The sequence below is a fragment of the Amphiprion ocellaris genome, chromosome 12 (genome assembly GCF_022539595.1).
Source record: "Amphiprion ocellaris isolate individual 3 ecotype Okinawa chromosome 12, ASM2253959v1, whole genome shotgun sequence".
Classification (NCBI taxonomy): domain Eukaryota; kingdom Metazoa; phylum Chordata; class Actinopteri; family Pomacentridae; genus Amphiprion; species Amphiprion ocellaris.
In genome coordinates this window covers 735,168-755,503 of record NC_072777.1, presented here as the reverse complement: position 1 = coordinate 755,503, position 20,336 = coordinate 735,168, and the positions used below count along the sequence as shown (strand labels likewise).

General features: G+C 37.1%; 1 protein-coding gene across 11 annotated transcripts in view; it reads left to right on the top strand.

Moving 5' to 3' along the window:
* eya4 (EYA transcriptional coactivator and phosphatase 4) overlaps positions 1-20,336 on the top strand; it is a 76,790-nt gene that overhangs the window by 21,156 nt on the left and 35,298 nt on the right. For 2 of the 11 annotated variants that reach the window (XM_055015816.1, XM_055015814.1), the window contains exons 1-4: positions 7,091-7,372; positions 9,944-10,078; positions 12,870-12,919; positions 17,168-17,280. In XM_055015816.1, coding sequence (XP_054871791.1) covers positions 10,034-10,078; positions 12,870-12,919; positions 17,168-17,280 — 208 coding nt within the window. In that variant the 5' untranslated portion in view covers positions 7,091-7,372; positions 9,944-10,033. Of the gene's footprint in view, positions 1-7,080; positions 7,373-9,943; positions 10,092-10,129; positions 10,188-12,869; positions 12,920-17,167; positions 17,281-20,336 lie in introns of those variants that run through there. The other 9 variants (XR_008603481.1, XR_008603486.1, XR_008603482.1 and 6 more) reach the window with 8 other exon arrangements.

Genomic DNA, 20,336 nt, shown 5'->3' with positions numbered 1-20,336 from the left:
CTAGAAACATCTTCCGGGACCTCCAGCGGGTTTCTAGAAACATCTTCCAGAACCTCCAGCGGGTTTCTAGAAACATCTTCCAGAACCTCCAGCGGGTTTCTAGAAACATCTTCCAGAACCTCCAGCTGGTTTCTCCTGAAGCTCCTACCATCCCCAGGACCTGGATGACTGAGAACCTCCACAGAAGTCTGAGGAGACACCATTAGTTCAGAGTTTAACATCTGAGGAGATGTGGAGATAGAAAATCATCTACAGGATGAGGAGATAAAATAACCACAAACAGAACATTTCGGCATTTTAACCCTTTGATGCATAACCTGGGTCAGAAGTGACCCAAATCCAATGGAAAATGGGTATCTCCTGATGTGGTCTACGCATCAAAGGGTTAAACTGGTTTTGAGTCATTTTACACCATTTTGTAGTAATTCTGGAGAATGTTTTGTAATTTTAGATCAGTTTTGTGTCATATAGGGCAATTTCTTGACATCTGCAGCAAATTTTGAGTCATTTTTGGGCAAGTTGTGCCATTTTTCACAAGTTTTGAGTAATTTATTGATCATTTCACAGTAATTCTGGATCAGTTTTCTGTCATTTTAGACGATTATTTGTCGTCTTCAGCAAATTTCAATCGGTTGGAAATAATCTTTCCATTTTAAAGCAGTTTTCAATGAATTTTTGATCATTTTGAGGTAGTTTTGGATGAATTTATGTCATTTCGGACAAGTTTCAGTCATTTAAAACTATTTTTTATCATAAAAGAAAAAGTTTAGTTGCAGGAAAAAATCATTTAGGTGATATTTTGTCATTTCAAGCAGATTTTCAGTCATTTTTGGATTAATTTCTGTCATTTTGAACAACTTTCACTTCATTTAAGACACATTTTAATGACTTTAAACAGTGAGGCATTTGGAGTAATTCTGGAGAAAATTTTGAGCCATTTTGATCAAAACTTTGATGTTTTGAGCAAATTTTCAGTCATTTTAAACATTTTCCATCATTCTGAGTACTACTGCCAGAAGACATCTCTGAGTTCTCTCTCCTTCATGATGTCATACATTCATTTTGTGTCATCTTTGTCATTTTTTGTCTCGTTTTTATTGTTTTGTGGCTTTTTTTTGTCATTTTTCATTCATCTTTGGAACCATTTTGTCTCTCTGTGGTGTTTTTCTGGAGTTTTTTCCATTTAAAACTAAACTTTCAAACAAGTAAGTCGTGATAACAAGCAAAGCAATTTCATTTTAAACTAATTTTTAGGTGTTTTAGACAATCTTTTAGTCATTTTGGATGATTTTATTTTGTCATTTTAGACAAATTTAATTTTATTCAAGACATTTTCTGTATTTTTTGACAACATTTTGACATTTTACGTAAGATTTGAGTCATTTTAGACCATTTTGAAGTAAATCTGGAGAATATTTTGGAATTTTGAATCAGTTTCACATCATTTATTACAATTTCTTGAGTCATTTTTAGGCAAATCGTGCCATTTTTCACATTTTGAGTAATTTTTTGATAATTTCCAGGTAACTTTGGATCATATTTTGTCATTCTAGACCAGTTTGGTGTTGTTTTAAATGAATTTTGAACAAATCTTTATATTTTAAAGCAGTTTTCAGTTAATTTTTGATCATTTTGAGGTAGTATTGGATGGATTTTTGAAATTTCAGACAAGTTTCAGTCATTTTAACCCTCCTGCTCTCCTCATTTATGAGCAACAAAAAATATTGTTTCCTTGTCTGAAAAAAATTCAAAAATTCAGCAAAAAAAAATCCCCAAATTTCTGAAAATTTGCAAAACCTTCAGGAAGAAAATTTCAATAATTCCTTAAAAGTTTCCCTTCAAAGTTTAATTTTTAAAAAATCCCCCAAATTTGGCAAGAAAATTCTTGGAAATATTTTTCAAAAAATGAGTAAAGATCCTAAAAATAACCAAAGTGATTCCATATATATCAGTAAAACTTCTAATATTTTCTTTAAGAACATTCACATAAAAATCAACCAAAATCCAGTGAAATTTGCTGGATTTTGGTTGATTTTTTTTGTGAATGTTCTTAAGAAAGATTTTTAACATTTCTTTTTTTCCACCAAAAAATGTTCAAAGATTTCCCAAAAATGTTGAAAACGTGGACATCAGAAGTTTCACTGTGAAAGTATATATTTTTTCCACATTTTCAAACTTTAAAACGTGTTAATTTGACCCGCAGGACGACACCAGGGTTAAACTTAGTTTTGTCATGAAAATGAAAGTTGAGAAATTTCAGGAAAAAGTAATTTTTGATAATTTGTCATTTCAAGCAGATTTAAAGTCATTTTGGGACAAATTCTTCTCATTTTAAACAACTTTCACTTCATTTAAGACGCTTTTTTTTTAATGTTTTAGCTCTAGTTTCTGCTGTAAATCCTAAAAAGAACTATTAGTAATGAGGAATAGTTGGTTGCAGACATCTTAAATCCACCTCAGATTTAAAACCTGGTTGTCCATCCAGGTATCACAGGTTTTAAATCGGAGGTGTAGTAATGGCAGTACTACTGCCGTACTACTTGTAGTACTACTTGTAGTACTACTGCAGTACTGGAGCAGCAGGAGGGCTTCTCTCTGCTCCACAGACTCTGGCTTCTCTCCTTTCACGTTTTTCTTCCTCCACAGCTTCCTCGCAGCTGAAAAAGAGGCATTTTGGAGCATAAAGGGAGGGATGGAGTTACACCTCCCCAGGCCGGGGGAGGAGGGGGAGGCACAATGTATTTTACATGAAAGGAGCTGGATAGGGTTACCACGGCGATAACCACTCATACAAATGGAGAGAGTGTGTGTGTGTGTGTGTGTGTGTGTGTGTGTGTGTGTGTGTGTGTGTGTGTGTGTGTGTGTGTGTGTGTGTGTGTGTGTGTGTGTGTGTGTGTGTGTGTGTGTGTGTGTGATGGATGATCACGTTGCACAGGTGTGTGTTTGTGCAAAGACTTTCTATGAATCCAGTTAGCGATGTGCTAACATGCTACACAGCTGAAAGCTAAAAGGACTACCGTTAATGATTCAGCTGTTTTGTGAAATGAGGAAAATGAGACACAAAATGAGGAAAATGAGACGCAAAATGAGACGCAAAATGAGACACAAAATGAGGAAAATGAGACGCAAAATGAGACACAAAATGAGGAAAATGAGACACAAAATGAGGAAAATGAGATGCAAAATGAGACACAAAGTGAGACACAAAATGAGGGAAATGAAACGCAAAATGAGACACAAAATGAGGAAAATGAGATGCAAAATGAGACACAAAATGAGGAAAATGAGACGCAAAATGAGACACAAAGTGAGGAAAATGAGACACAAAATGAGGAAAATGAGACACAAAATGAGACACAAAATGAGGAAAATGAGACGCAATGTGACACAAAATGAGGAAAATGAGATGCAAAATGAGACACAAAATGAAGAAAATGAGACACAAAATGAGGAAAATGAGATGCAAAATGAGACACAAAATGAGACACAAAATGAGGAAAACTAATAAATTAGCTGTTTGGTTCTAAAATGTTAAAGATGTGGATCAGGTGTGAGATTTGTATGTGTGAGGTTTACAGGCGTGTGATGTTTACAGGTGTGTGAGGTTTACAGGTGTGTGAGGTTTACAGGTGTGTGAGGTTTACAGGAGTGTGATGTTTACAGGTGTGTGAGGTTTACAGGTGTGTGAGGTTTACAGGTGTGTGAGGTTTACAGGAGTGTGATGTTTACAGGTGTGTGAGGTTTACAGGAGTGTGAGGTTTACAGGAGTGTGATGTTTACAGGTGTGTGAGGTTTACAGGCGTGTGATGTTTACAGGTGTGTGAGGTTTACAGGCGTGTGAGATTTACAGGCGTGTGAGGTTTACAGGAGTGTGAGGTTTACAGGAGTGTGATGTTTACAGGTGTGTGAGGTTTACAGGTGTGTGAGGTTTACAGGTGTGTGAGGTTTACAGGAGTGTGATGTTTACAGGTGTGTGAGGTTTACAGGAGTGTGATGTTTACAGGTGTGTGAGGTTTACAGGCGTGCATGAAAAGATGGAACAACCGAATAAAACACATCCAGCATGTTGGTTAGAAAATAAAAAGGATTTAAATCAACTACAAACAGCCTCTAAGAGCTCATTAGGTTGGTTATAAAACAGGATATCCAGTATTTGACTTTTTATTCCATCTTTTATATTTATTATTTCTAGCTTTATTTCATTTAACATTTAGGTTTTAAAATCTTTTTTTATGTTTTCTAGTTCTAGTCTGATTTTCTGTTCATCAGGCCTCAAGTTTTACCAGGAAAGACGTCGAACAAAGTAAGTTTTCACTTTTTGTTTAAAATGGATTCTTCATTTCAATGTGACAGTAAATACAATTTTACATTTTTCTAGAAAAAGCAAAAGTATCTGAAAAGTTTATTAAAAACACTGAGTCCTGTGAGAGAAAAATAATTGTGTCATTTAAACTGGTTTATTATGAGTTTATAACCAGTTTTAACTGGTTTATTATGTGTTCATAACCAGTTTAAACTGGTTTACTATGAGTTCATAACCAGTTTAAACCGGTTTATTGGGCGTTCAGAACCAGTTTAAACCAGTTTAAAACAGTTATTTCTGAGCTGTTCCAGTTTCCTGTGCTGACGTTCAGTTCAGTGAATCCAGATTATTTCTTGTTTGATCCGTTTCCGGTTCTGTAATTTTTCCTTCCTCTTCCTCTCTATTTGCTCTGGACATTAAATATGAACATTAAACACAACAACATCTGTAAATTCTGTATCTCACACGTTTAGCATTTTTGATTTTTATTATCATTTTTTTTTGCTGCACATTTTTCCTTCTTTATCTGGATCAGTTGAACTCAGTTTCTGGTTCAGAGCTCAGGTTCAGTTCGTGTTCGTCCTGAAAACACCTCAGAGGGTGTGTATTACTGTGTGTGTATTACTCTGTGTTACTGTGTGTGTATTACTCTGTGTTACTGTGTGTGTATTACTCTGTGTTACTGTGTGTGTATTACTCTGTGTTACTGTGTGTGTATTACTCTGTGTTACTGTGTGTGTATTACTCTGTGTTACTGTGTGTGTTACTGTGTGTGTATTACTCTGTGTTACTGTGTGTGTTACTGTGTGTTACTATGTGTGTGTTACTGTGTGTGTGTTACTGTGTGTGTATTACTCTGTGTTACTGTGTGTTACTATGTGTGTGTTACTGTGTGTGTGTTACTGTGTGTGTATTACTCTGTGTTACTGTGTGTGTATTACTCTGTGTTACTGTGTGTGTATTACTCTGTGTTACTGTGTGTGTATTACTCTGTTACTGTGTGTGTATTACTCTGTGTTACTGTGTGTGTGTTACTGTGTGTGTATTACTCTGTGTTACTGTGTGTGTTACTGTGTGTTACTATGTGTGTGTTACTGTGTGTGTGTTACTGTGTGTGTATTACTCTGTGTTACTGTGTGTTACTATGTGTGTGTTACTGTGTGTGTTACTGTGTGTGTATTACTCTGTGTTACTGTGTGTATTACTCTGTGTTACTGTGTGTGTTACTGTGTGTTACTATGTGTGTGTTACTGTGTGTATTACTCTGTGTTACTGTGTGTGTATTACTCTGTGTTACTGTGTGTGTATTACTCTGTGTTACTGTGTGTGTATTACTCTGTGTTACTGTGTGTGTATTACTCTGTGTTACTGTGTGTGTGTGTTACTGTGTGTGTATTACTCTGTGTTACTGTGTGTGTTACTGTGTGTTACTATGTGTGTGTTACTGTGTGTGTGCTACTGTGTGTGTATTACTCTGTGTTACTGTGTGTTACTATGTGTGTGTTACTGTGTGTGTGTGTTACTGTGTGTGTATTACTCTGTGTTACTGTGTGTGTATTACTCTGTGTTACTGTGTGTGTATTACTCTGTGTTACTGTGTGTGTGTTACTGTGTGTGTATTACTCTGTTACTGTGTGTGTTACTGTGTGTTACTGTGTGTGTGTTACTGTGTGTGTATTACTCTGTGTTACTGTGTGTATTACTCTGTGTTACTGTGTGTGTTACTGTGTGTTACTATGTGTGTGTTACTGTGTGTATTACTCTGTGTTACTGTGTGTGTATTACTCTGTGTTACTGTGTGTGTATTACTGTGTGTGTGTTACTGTGTGTGTATTACTCTGTGTTACTGTGTGTGTTACTGTGTGTTACTATGTGTGTGTTACTGTGTGTGTGTTACTGTGTGTGTGTTACTGTGTGTTACTGAGTGTGTGTTACTGTGTGTTACTGAGTGTGTGTTACTGTGTGTGTGTGTGTGTGTTACTGTGTGTGTTACTGTGTGTGTGTGTTACTGTGTGTGTGTGTGTTACTGTGTGTTACTGTGTGTGTTACTGTGTGTGTGTTACTGTTTGTGTGTGTTACTGTGTGTTACAATTTGTTACTGTGTGTATGTAAGTGTGTGTGTGTTACTGTGTGTGTTAGTGTGTGTTACTGTGTGTGTTACTGTGTGTTACAATGTGTTACTGTGTGTATGTAAGTGTGTGTGTGTGTTACTGTGTGTGTTAGTGTGTGTTACTGTGTGTGTGTGTGTGTGTGTGTGCGTGTGCGTGTGTGTGCGTGTGCGTGTGCGTGTGCGTGTTACTGTGTTACTGTGTTACTGTGTGTTACTGTGTGTGTGTGTGTTACTGTGTGTGTGTTACTGTGTGTGTGTGTGTGTGTGTGTGTGTGTGTGTGTGTGTGTGTGTGTGTTACTGTGTGTGTGTTACTGTGTGTGTTACTGTGTGTGTGTGTAAGTGTGTGTGTGTGTTACTGTGTGTGTGTAAGTGTGTGTGTAAGTGTGTGTGTGTGTGTGTGTTACTGTGTGTGTGTAAGTGTGTGTGTAAGTGTGTGTGTGTGTGTTACTGTGTGTGTGTAAGTGTGTGTGTAAGTGTGTGTGTGTGTGTGTTACTGTGTGTGTGTAAGTGTGTGTGTGTGTTTTAGCTCCAGCTGGATGTCAGTTGGATGTTTCAGTGGAATTTAGTTTGTTTGTGTTTTGGTGTGAAAGACGAAGGTTTAGAGGTTTATAGTGGTCTGATGGAACGACTCAGGAGGTTTAGAGGTTCTGAGGAGGAGGAGGAGGAGGTTTTGAGGTTGTGTTGCTGGTAGTTCAGAGGAGGAGGAGGAGCAGCAGGACGACTGAAGCTTCACATTTCGGTCAGACGGCAGCAGAGTGAGGACGGAGCTCGGAGCTGCTGCAGGACTAAACGGAATGAGTTTCCTGTAGAAGGAACACCTGGACAGGTAGACTGAGATGTTGTGGAGCTGTGATCCGGTTCCACCTCCAGGTAGGAACCCGGAACCGTCTGTTCTCCGGGAACTAAACCTCTAAACGGGATTCAGAAGCTCCTCAGGCTGCTGCTGTTTCAGTTTCAGGTCAGTTTGACTTCAGAACCAGGAGGAACATGAAGTTTAATCTCAGAAGATGTGCGGAGGAGAACTGTTCTAATTTAATTCACACTTTGAATTCCTGTCAGAACCCAACACGTGAAACAGCAGAACACATTTTCTGCTTTACTTCTCCTTACATGGAGTTTAGTTCTTGTGGTTTTCAGAAACGTCAGCGTTTTTTCTGCCTTAGAGGTTAGATGTTAAACTTTCTGTTGGTTCTGTGAGGTTCTCCTGGGTTCTCTTGGGTTCTACTGGTTCTGGTTGTGAACACGTTGTTGTCGCTGAGTGTCTTTGTGTTCGTGCAGCGCTGCAGCGTATCAGATGTCCTGCTGCAGATGGGTTGGGTTATTACAGGAACACAGAATGCTATTCTTCCAGCACAGACCCGGTTCTGTCGCCTCTCAGGTTCTAGTTTTAGCTTTAAGAACAGCAGAACCAGGACCAGGAGCTGCAGCTTAACGTTGTTCGTATGTTTAGTTCCACGCAGAACCTTTTAACTGGAGGTTCCTTAACCCTGGTGTCGTCCTGCAGGTCAGATTGATCTGTTTTAAAATTTGAAAATGTGGAGAAAAAAATATTTTCACAGTGAAACTTCTGATGTCCACATTTTCAACATTATTGGGTTTTTTGTGGAAAAAAAAATGTTTCTTAGTGAAATTTGCTGGATTTTGTTGGATTTTTTTGTGAATGTTGTTAAAGAAAATATGAGAAGTTTTGCTGATATCAAAAAGCAAGAAAAAAACATTACAGAAACGAGACACAAAATGACCAAAAAATGAGACAAATGACCCAAAAACACAAAAAAAGACAAAAATAGAAATAATTTAAAGTTTGAAAATGTGGGAAAAAAAATATTTTCGCAGTGAAACTTCTGATGTCCACATTTTCAACATTTCTGGGAAATTTATGAACATTATTGGCAGAAAAAAGAAATGTTAAAAATGTTTCTTAAGAACATTCACATAAAGAAAATATTAAAAGTTTTGCTGATGAAGATGATGAAGATTTTTACTCATTTTTTGAAAATATTTACAAGAATTTTCTTGCCAAATTTGGGGGATTTTTACAATTTTTTTATTACAACTTTTACAGGAAACTTTTAAGGAATTATCGGATTTTTTTTCCTGAAGGTTTTGCAAATTTAAAGTTTGAAAATATGGGGAAAAATATGACTTAAATATTTTTAGGATTTTTTGGAAGATTTTTACTCATTTTTTGAAAATATTTACAAGAATTTTCTTGCCAAATTTAGTTTTGTTTGGGGTTTTTTTTATAAAACTTTTGAGGGAATTTTTTTAAGGAATTATTGGAATTTTCTTCCTGAAGGTTTTGCAAATTTAAAGTTCGAAAATGTGGAGAAAAAAAATATTTTCACAGTGAAACTTCTGATGTCCACATTTCCAACATTTTTGGGAAATTTTTGAACATTTTTTGGTGGGAAAAAAATGTTTCTTAAGAACATTCACATAAAATTCAACCAAAATCCAGTGAATTTTTCTGGATTTTGGTTGATTTTTATGTGAATGTTCTTAAAGGAAATATTAGAAGTTTTACTGATGGAATCACTTTAGATATTTTTAGGATTTTTTTGGAAGATTTTTACTCATTTTTTGAAAATATTTAAAAGAATTTTCTTGCCAAATTTGGACGATTTTTTAAAAAACAAAATTAAGGGAAACTTTTAAGGAATTGTTGGAATTTTCTTCCAGAAAGTTTTGCAAATTTTCAGAAATTTGGGGATTTTTTTGCTGAATTTTTGGATTTTTTTTCAGACAAGGAAACAATATTTTTGGGGGTCTATAAATGAGAACAACAGGAGGGTTAAAGAACCAATTCTTTATAAAGAACCTTAAAAACGGATGTTCAGGCTCAGAAATCTGAAATAAAACAGCTTCAAGGACATGGCATTTTAAAGTCTTTTGGGAGTAAAAATGTTTTCATCATTTTGGACAAACTTCGAGTCATTTAATTTTTTATCTGCAGCATTTCTGGGTTCCTTTATCAGAACCGTTTAACATCTTGGGATCTTCAGATAGAAGTTTAGACTTAACCCTCGACCAAATGATTCATCCAGAATAAAATAATCATTTCTGGCTGTTCGCTGCTGCAGAACCAAAGAACAAACATGAAGAACCTTCAGAGAACCTCCAGAGAACCTCAGAATGAGGAACCATCTCCTGGTGTTTCTGAAGCTGCAGTATTTTTCTGGGTGTTCTTCAGGTTTTATTAATGTTTTCTGGGATCATGAACCTCTTTATGTAGATTAATGATCTGTAAAACAGATTTCTTTTTTTATTGAGAATCAGATGAACGAGGAACGAGTTCTGAGCAGATAGAAGCTGACATGAGATGAGACTCGGATGATAAAAGCTGAGACTCGGATGGTAAAAGTTGAGACTCGGATGATAAAAGCTGAGACTCAGATGATAAAAGCTGAGACTCAGATGGTAAAAGCTGAGACTCGGATGATAAAAGCTGAGATGAGATGAGACTTGGATGATGGTTACTGCTGTTACTATTATTATTTTATATTATTATTTATTTGCATCTAATCAGAAGCAGGAACTTTAACAGAGGACCTGAACCTGAATCTAAACCTGAACCTGGATCTTCCCGGTCCTGCTGCTCTCTGACTGACACCACCACATGTCCGCCGGCCTCCAGACTCGAGCCTCCGGCGACTCGATAACGGTGACAACCTGAGGTGACCCCGCCGTGACCTCTGACCTCAGAGAAAGTTCAGATCCGTCACTTCAATCCGTTTAGCTGCTGTCAGACTTTCTGCACTCGCTCACCTCCGGTTTGTTTCTAGTCTTTGGGTTTTACTTTGATTCTGCAGCAGATTTAACTACAGGAAAGAATCAGAGATGACTTCTAAACCATTCAAATGACAGAAATATGGAAAAAGAGAAAAAAAATGAGATTTATTTTGCAAAAATGGTAAAAACCTGGAACCAACCCGTCCATTGGTGGAACTAATGTGTTCTCCTCATACTGCAGAAATTTATTCATTTATAGTTTTGGTCTCATTTTTCTCATTTCCTGTCACAGTTTTTCTTCTTCCAGTGATTTTATGTCGTTGTCATTCACCGTCTTCCTTTAGTTCGTGTCTTATTTTGGTCATTTCGTTGTTTTGTCTTTTTGTGGTCATTTTATGTCTCATTTTCCTCATTTTATCTTTTTCTATCTCCAGATTTTTCCTCTGCCTTGTTTTTTTTTCCATCTTGAGTCATTTTTTGGTCTCATTTTTGTCATTTTGTGTCTATTTTTTGTTGTTTTCTGTATTGTGTAGCATCTCGTTTGTCAGTTTGTCATGTTTTTTGTCGTTTTGTCTAATTTTTTTGTCATTTTGTCTCATTTTTGTTGTTTTGTGTCTTGTTTTTGTCATTTGTGTCTCATTTGTGTCACATTTTCTCTGTTTTTTTTCCATTTTGAGTAATTTTTTGGTCTCGGTTTTGTCGTTTTGTGTCTGTTTTTTGTTATTTTCTGTCTTTTGTAGTGCCTCGTTTTTCAGTTTGTTGTTTTTTGTTGTTTTCTGTCTCATTTTGTGTCACATTTCAGTTGTTTTCTTCTTGTTTTATGGCATTCTATCTTATTTTTGTCATTTTGTGTCACTTTGTGGAGGTTTTATCTTCTCCTCCTGTAGATGTTTTTCTATCTCCATGTTTCCTCTCGGGCTGCACAGTGGTGTAGTGGTTAGCACTTTCGCCTTGCAGCAAGAAGGTCCCTGGTTCACGTCCCGGCTTTCCCGGGATCTTTCTGCATGGAGTTTGCATGTTCTCTCTGTGCATGCGTGGGTTTTCTCCGGGTACTCCGGCTTCCTCTCACAGTCCAAAAATATGCTGAGGTTAATTGATCATTCTAAATTGCCCGTAGGTGTGAATGTGAGAGTGATTGTTTGTCTCTGTATGTAGCCCTGTGACAGACTGGTGACCTGTCTAGGGTGTCCCCTGCCTTCACCTGAGTCAGCTGGGATAGACTCCAGCCCCCCCATGACCCTAGTGAGGATTAAGCGGTGTATAGATAATGGATGGATGGATGTTTCCTCTCTACTCTGCTCATCATCTGTAGATGTTCCACCATGCTGGATGGATCTCCAACAACTTGCTCCTCTGTTCTCTCTCTTCTGTTTCTGCTGCATTTATTTTATTGACATTTCTATCATTTTGGACATTTAATAAATCATTTTGAACAAAATTTTTGCCATTTTGGGCAATTTTACAATATTTTTGGACACATTTTTAACCATTTTATTCAAATTTTGAGTAAAGTTGGACAGGTTTCATGGATGTTATCGTCTCTTTTCTCTTATTTTTTTGTCTCGTTTCTTGTTTTGTGTCTCATTTTGGTCATTTTTTGTCTCGGTTTTGTTGTTTTCTGTCTGTTTCTGTTGTTTCGTGTCTCTTCGTGGAGGTTTTCCCTCCTCATCCTGCAGAGGTTTTTCTATCTCCACATCTCCTCAGATGTTAAACTCTGAACTAATGGTGTCTCCTCAAACTTCTGTGGAGGTTCTCAGTCATCAGGTCCTGGTGATGGTAGGAGCTCCAGGAGAACCTCCTGTTGTTCCTCCTGAAGCTCTGACTATCTCCTGTTCCTGTTGGAAAGCTGAAATCTGTTCTTCTACTTTAGCAGCTTCTTATGGGTTCATTTCGTCACTCTGGAGATATTTTATTTAAACACTTCTGCAGGTTTCAGGCTTCAGATTCCTCTCATTATGTTTTTTAATGTGTTTTATTTAAAAAATTAAATTTGACATTTAAAAATCTGAAAATTATCTTTGAAATGTAACTTTTCCTTCAGTTTTCTGTTCAGTTTGTTTTGATGTAGAATCAGATTTATTCCAACTGGATGAGTTTCATCGTCTTCAATTAGAAATGTTGAGTGCAGAGAGTTATATAGTGATATAATGGTAATGTTCTAATGATAATATAATAATAATGTAATAATAAACTTAGCAGATAATGTTCCAATAATAATGTTGTAATAATGATGTTGTAGTAATAATGGAATATGCAATGATACAGTTCTAATAATAATGTTCATATAGTAATGTTTTTATAATAATAATAATAATAATGTTCTTGTAATGATAATATTCGAATAAAATGGTATAATGATACTTATCTAATAATAATGTTCTTATACTAATAATAATAATGTAATAATATTGTTTTTATAATAATGCTTTAATAATAATGTTCCTATAGTAATGTTGTAATAATAATAGTGTTCTAATAGTAATAATGCTTTAATGATAAGGTTCTAATACTAATAATGTTTAAAACTAATAATGTTATAAGAATAATGTTGTCATCACAATGTTTTACCAATAATAATGTTCTAATATTTATGTCTTAATAATAATGCTAATAATGTCATAATAGTAATAATAATATAATGTATTAATAATAATAATAATAATAATAATAATAATAAAAATAATGTATTAATAATAATAATTTTCTCTCTGCTTCCTGTTCAGGTGAAGAAATCTCTCAGTGAATCTCATGTTCCAGAATCTGCAGACGCCAGGTAAGCTCACCTGTTGGACAGTTACTGTGTGTGTGTGTGTGTAGATGTGTGTGTGTGTTTTTGTGGTTTTCTGGTATGTGATGATCTCATCCATCCCAGCTCATTGCAGAGAAACTTCACCTCAACACACACACACACACACACACACACACACACACACACACACACACACACACACACACACACTGTGTGTGTATATATGTATATATATGTACATATATATATATATATATATATATATATATATATATATATATATATATATATATATATATATATATATATATATATATATATATATATACATATATATACATATACATATATATACATATACATATATATACATATATATATATGTATATATATGTATATGTATATATATATATATATGTATATATATATGTATATATGTATATGTATATATATATGTATATGTACATATATATATATATATATATATATATATGTATGTATATATATGTATATATATGTATATATATATATATATATATATGTATATGTATATATATATATATATATATATATATATATATATATATATATATATATATATAATATATATATATATATATATATATACAGTGGTCCCTCACTATGTTGCGGATTTTTGGATTGGGTTTGGTTCCGCAGATGTTTCGTTCCATCGCGGAATTTTTCAGTGCAGATATTTTTTCTGTGCTTCTAACTGTGGCAAGTTGCATTGGAAGGTAACACTAGCCAACATGTACCTACTCTTTAGGAACGTTATAATTGCCTAGGGCTTTCATTTTGATGGAGATTACAGTATAAATGTGGCAGGAAGTGATCAAACTCACTTTACACTCACCGTCCTGACAACATGACACTTAATCAAACTAACTAGGCTGACTAAACCACAAAAAAACAATAAAACATAAATACTAATAACACTGGAACACTAACATAAACCACAGTAATGACATTTAAACCCCCAACACCCTGAACTCCCATAGTGCATTGCAGCACAACAGTTCAGTCATAGCGACCAGCATCCAGCGCTGGGCTCTGATTGGCTCAGCGACCGTAGTCCGTCTCCTCCATCTCCCCTGATTATATTATGTTATGTTATGTTATGTTATGTTATGTTATGTTATGTTATGTTATGTTATGTTATGTTATGTTATGTTATGTTATGTTATGTTATGTTATGTTATGTTATGTTATGTTATGTTATGTTATATTATATTATATTATATTATATATGGTATAGCAGCATTCAGTATCTGGTCTGTCCGTTTCACACAGACATCTGATCGCTGCATAGTGCTGCTCTGTGGTGATGTGAGGTGTGTGGGGAGGATTTATAAAGCCTTAACATATGTATCAACAAGAAAAACACTCAGAGAGCGCAATACTCCGCCAAGACTGTTCATTCTCTGACCTGGTGCTGAACACAGACGTGTGTTCTGCATGTGTGTGTGAATCGCGTGACCTAAATATGTAGCGGGACACATATGATGGGACTCAAACACCCCCACAATTTAATCAATCAATCAGTTGTTCCTTGTATCAATTCCGATAAGTCGGCAACGGCAGATTTGTAGTAGGATCACATGATCGTCAGCAGGAAGCTGAGGCAGTGTTCACTTGTTGTCATGGTTACAGTGACGCCATGCCGGCCGCTATATCTGGCAATGGGAAATCTTTAACAACTCCGTGGATCCAGACTATAAACTTTTTTTAAACGTTTTTTCTTACCATACATAATTTTTCTTCTAAATAATGACTAATATATGCAGAAGTAACTTCTTTTCATGCTGTTTTTAAATCTATTAAATCTTGAATGTTGGTCAAACTTTATAAAAGAACAAATCTGGAGATTCGTATTTTGATGTTTTGTCTCTAAATCATCAGATAATCGTTCCGTTTCCTCGTTAAAGCTGCTGATTTAAGAATTCAGGATCTCTGAAACTAATAAACAGCTCTGATGATCTTCATGCTTCCGCTTAAAAATACACGTTTCTGCTGTTTGTTAAATCACAGCATATTTTATTTTATGTTCATCAAAGCTGCAGAGAATTAAGATTTTCTCATTCATTTATCAGCAGTTTGGTTCTAAAATGTTCAAAATGTGGATCAGAGTTTCCTCAAAGATCTTCAGTTTCCTGTCAGAGGAAAGAACCAGAGAATCTTCCCTCAGGCTGATTAATTTAATAACTGACTCTAATATTTATTTGATTTGATTCAAACTGTTTTCCTTCACATCATAAAAACATTTCCAGAAGAAGAATGAGTTCTCCAGGACCTCCAGACTCCTCACTTCATAGAACCAGAACTAAAAACTGGCACACGCATGAACATTTATTAAACACGTCTCAGAGGAGGCGTCACCATGACAACGGCTAATAGAAATCCAAATAAACGGCGATACATGAAACTCTCACCCCACTGTAAACACACACCCTTCACTCACACTGTAACACACACACACTGTAACACACTCACACTGTAACACACACACACTGTAACACACACACTGTAAACACACACCCTTCACTCACACTGTAACACACACACACTGTAACACACTCACACTGTAACACACACACACTGTAACACACACACTGTAAACACACACCCTTCACTCACACTGTAACACACTCACACTGTAACACACACACACACACACACACTGTAACACACACACACTGTAACACACACACTGTAAACACACACCCTTCACTCACACTGTAACACACTCACACTGTAACACACACACACACTGTAACACACACACACTGTAACACACACACTGTAAACACACACCCTTCACTCACACTGTAACACACACACACTGTAACACACACACACTGTAACACACACACTGTAAACACACACCCTTCACTCACACTGTAACACACACACACTGTAACACACACACTGTAAACACACACCCTTCACTCACACTGTAACACACACACACTGTAACACACTCACACTGTAACACACACACACACTGTAACACACACACTGTAAACACACACCCTTCACTCACACTGTAACACACTCACACTGTAACACACTCACACTGTAACACACACACACACTGTAACACACACACACACACACTGTAACACACACTGTAAACACACACCATTCACTCACACTGTAACACACTCACACTGTAACACACACACTGTAACATACACTGTAAACACACACCCTTCACTCACACTGTAACACACACACACACACCCTTCACACTAACAACCACACACTGTAACACACTCTCTCACTTTCCCACCCGTGTGCTTCGTCCAGTCATGCGTGTGGAACACATTGTAAAACTAAAGCATGTTGGCAGACTGACACACACACAGTAACACAGACACAGTTACACACACACAAACGCACACACAAATGCTAACACACACATGCTAAATCACGCATGCTAACACACATGCGAAATCACACATGCTAAATCACACATGCTAAATCACACATGCTAAATCAGAAATGCTAAATCACACATGCTAAATCACACATGCTAAATCACAAATACTAAATCACACGCTAAATCACACATGCTAAATCACACATGCTAAATCACGCATGCTAACACACATGCTAAATCACAAATGCGAAATCACACATGCTAAATCACACATGCTAAATCACACATGCTAAATCACACATGCTAAATCACACATGCTAAATCACAAATGCTAAATCACACATGCTAAATCACGCATGCTAACACACATGCTAAATCACAAATGCGAAATCACACATGCTAAATCACAAATGCGAAATCACACATGCTAAATCGCACATGCTAAATCACAAATGCTGAATCACACATGCTAAATCACACATGCTAAATCACACATGCTAAATCACAAATACTAAATCACACATGCTAAATCACACATGCTAAATCACACATGCTAAATCACACTTGCTAAATCACAAATGCTAAATCACACATGCTAAATCACACATGCTAAATCACAAATACTAAATCACACACGCTAAATCACACATGCTAAATCACACATGCTAAATCACACACGCTAACAGACACACACTAACACACATGCTAACACACACACGCTAACACACACATGCTAACACACACACCCCCTCCATTAACCAGTATGTGTGTAGTTCCTGTGAATGCTAAGCTAACCGTAGCTGGTCTGTATGAATGGCTAATATTATAACAACAACAATAATGATGATAATAATTACTGTGATCCTTTGCAGGTCTATGGACATGCAGGACCTAACCAGTCCTCATAACCGGGTTGGAGAGTCGACGGGCTCCAAACTGGAGAAGAACCTGGAGAGTCCGTCCATCACCAGCAATGGAACCGGAGGTGAGACGCTGCAGATAGATACCACTTATTGATCGTTGGATGGATGGATGGATGGATGGATGGAGGGATGGATGGATGAATAGATGGATGGATAGATGGATAGATAGATAAAACCTTTAGCTTCATCTATGGAAGCCAAAGTCATGGAGAAATGATCAGACCACTCTTCTCTTGTTTTCTTTAATTTCTTGTTCATTTTAATGCCTGGTACCACTAAAGGTTTATTCCCTGAAGAATACAATGAACAGGACTTTAAATGCAGCTGATTCCAGAATACCTTCTGTCCTATCTGACCTGCTTCAGCTTCATGTATTCCAGGGTATATAAGAGGACATTTCAAAGATCTAGATTGGTTTCCTGCTGATATTCAAGCCGTAGCACAACTCAGAAGCTGTCAGCTCTCACATAACGCCTAAAACTAAAGAATTATGTGAAGCCACAAAGGCAGCCATCATGAGTGAGAGACAGGTAGCCAAAAAACTGAAGATCTCCAATACAGCCGTTCATTCCACCAAGAAAAAACAAGCCCAACATGGTTCTACCAAACTGCTAGCTGGTCAGGAAACATCTTTCTACCCACCAGATGACCATCACTCATCCTCAGACCTCCTCAGTCATACTGAGAACCTCCTCAGAAGTCTGTGGAGACAACATTAGTTCAGAGTTCAACTTGTGAATTCTAATTTCTTACACTTTTTGTGCAACAAATAATCAAAAAAAATCACATTTGAGTCTTTCCTCACTCTGGTTTCCATCATTCTGAGTCCTACAGCCGGAAGACATCTCTGAGTTCTCTCTCCTTCTTCATGATGTTCTGGTTCCTCAGAGCTGCAGGACTTTAGATTAAAATGAGACATAAAATATTCAGAGTTCAGAGAGTTAAAACAGCCTGAACGTCTGTTTGGTTCCTAAAACTCTAACAGAACATGGTGTTCATGAGTCACTTAGAGAAAATGTCTTCAGTGTCTCAGGATCATCAGAAGGTCTCCAGAAGATCAAAACTTTGAGGAGTTTATGGAGGAAATAAAACAAACTAAACACAGTGGAGCTCTTAACTAACCGCTAACAGAGAGACAGACTGGAAACTATTCACAGGACGAGAACTTTAAAACCTCACGGAGATGTCAAAACCAGCAAGACCTCCTCCTCCTCCTCCTCTTCTTCTTTCTTTTCTTCTTCTTTTTTCTTCTCTTTCCTTTCTTCTTCTTCTTTTTTGTTCTTCTCTTTCTTCTCCTTCTTTCTTCTTCTCCTTTTCCTCTTCTTCTTCTTGTCTCTCTGACCTCCGTCCTCTGGTTCCTCCGTCCTCTGGTTCCTCCATCCTCTGGTTCCTCCATCCTCTGGTTCCTCCATCCTCTGGTTCCTCTCTCTGACAGCTGGCTGTATTGAGTCCTCAGATGTTTCTTTGATCCTCTGATCTTCTGCTGGTTCCTCTGGAACCGTTTTCTTGGTGCTTCAGTGGAAACAATGAGTTTGTGGACTTTAGTGTTCAACAGTCAGTAAATCTCTCCTGATGAGCTCAGAGTTGATGCTTTCAGCAGACTCAGCCCAAAGAACTACATACCCAGCATTCCCTTCACATGACATCATTGGGCCCGTCACCATGGCGACTCATTAGTCTTCATTACAGCGGCTCCCAGAGGCCTTAATGAGGCGGCATCAGTTCCAATCAGAGAAAAGCTGCATGTGGAGCTTTAGGAGGCTGGAAGAAGCACAAAAATAATTCATTTAAACTCTTTTACTACCCTAAAAAGTCTAAAAATGATGATGGGATGGTTCCTTAAATATCTACAGAATCTATTCTGAAAGTCAGAACATCTCTGGAGCTCCTCAGAGCTTCTTCATGAAGATGTGTTTGGGCACATTTTATTTTAAATTTACCGTACTTTATTTTGGATATTCCACCTTACCAGACTGCAATAATGAGTTGTTCAGTCCTGCAGGTTGAAATAATAAACATTAACAGGTTTATCTTTTAAAAACTGAACATGTTCCACAGATAATCAGTTATTTAGAGGAGAACCTCAACATCTAGGAAAGAAGAACATCATCAGATTCATCTCATCTCTCCGTTAAAGCAGATAAAATATTTTACCTTCAAGCATCTCTTCCAGTAAACAGATAAAATCCTGGATCTGAAGATCTGGAGAGACTGAAAACGTGTCGTCTGCTTTCTAAAGGATCGTCTTAGTTCTATCCAGAGAACCGTTCAACCCTGAGACCGTCCACCAATAGTCCAGTTATCTTAGTTTCATTTGTCAGAACTTCTCAATCAGTTCTAGAAGTTCTAAGAAAACAACTTTTATTTTCATTTCTGTGACCAAATATTTCATATTTTAGAGGAAAGAAAACTGGATGTTGTTAAGAGAAACAACAGGAATGTTCTACTGGATGTCTCTGGTAGGTTCCTGAAAATGTCCAATGTCTTTAGAACCCTATAAGAGAAGTCCAGAGAAGACAGATGGATGGACAGACAGGTGGAGAGACGGATGGACGGAGGGACAAACAGATGGACGGGCAGACAGACGGAGGGACAGATGGAAAGACAAACAGACGGACGGAGAGACAAATCGATGGACAGACAGAGGGACAGAGGGACAGACGGACAGACAAACGGAAAGACAAACAGATGGACGGACAGATGGACAGACAGATGGAGGGACAAACAGACAAACGGACGGACGGACGGACGTACCAACAGCAACCGTCATATAACTCCGTCGTGTCCCTTGGTGGAGTAAAATGATGAATTTTAGAGGACAGAAACTAGAGGTTGTAGAGAAACAGCAGGATGAGAGGTGGAGGTTCCTGAAGACGTTCTTGTGGTCCTTGTGTCATTTCTGACCTTTCCAAGATGTTGTTTTTTCAAACAGCCTCAGATTAAATGTGAGGATAAACCTGCTGGTGGTTTTTAGAATCATGTTTGACCTGAAAGTGTTTCATCCATGAAGCTGAACCTTCTCAGATATGTTTATTATGATGAATGATTTCTGATCTGAGATGGACCAGTCGTCCTCTCTGAGGTGTCTGATTGGCCGTCAGTCCTCACCTGCCTCCAC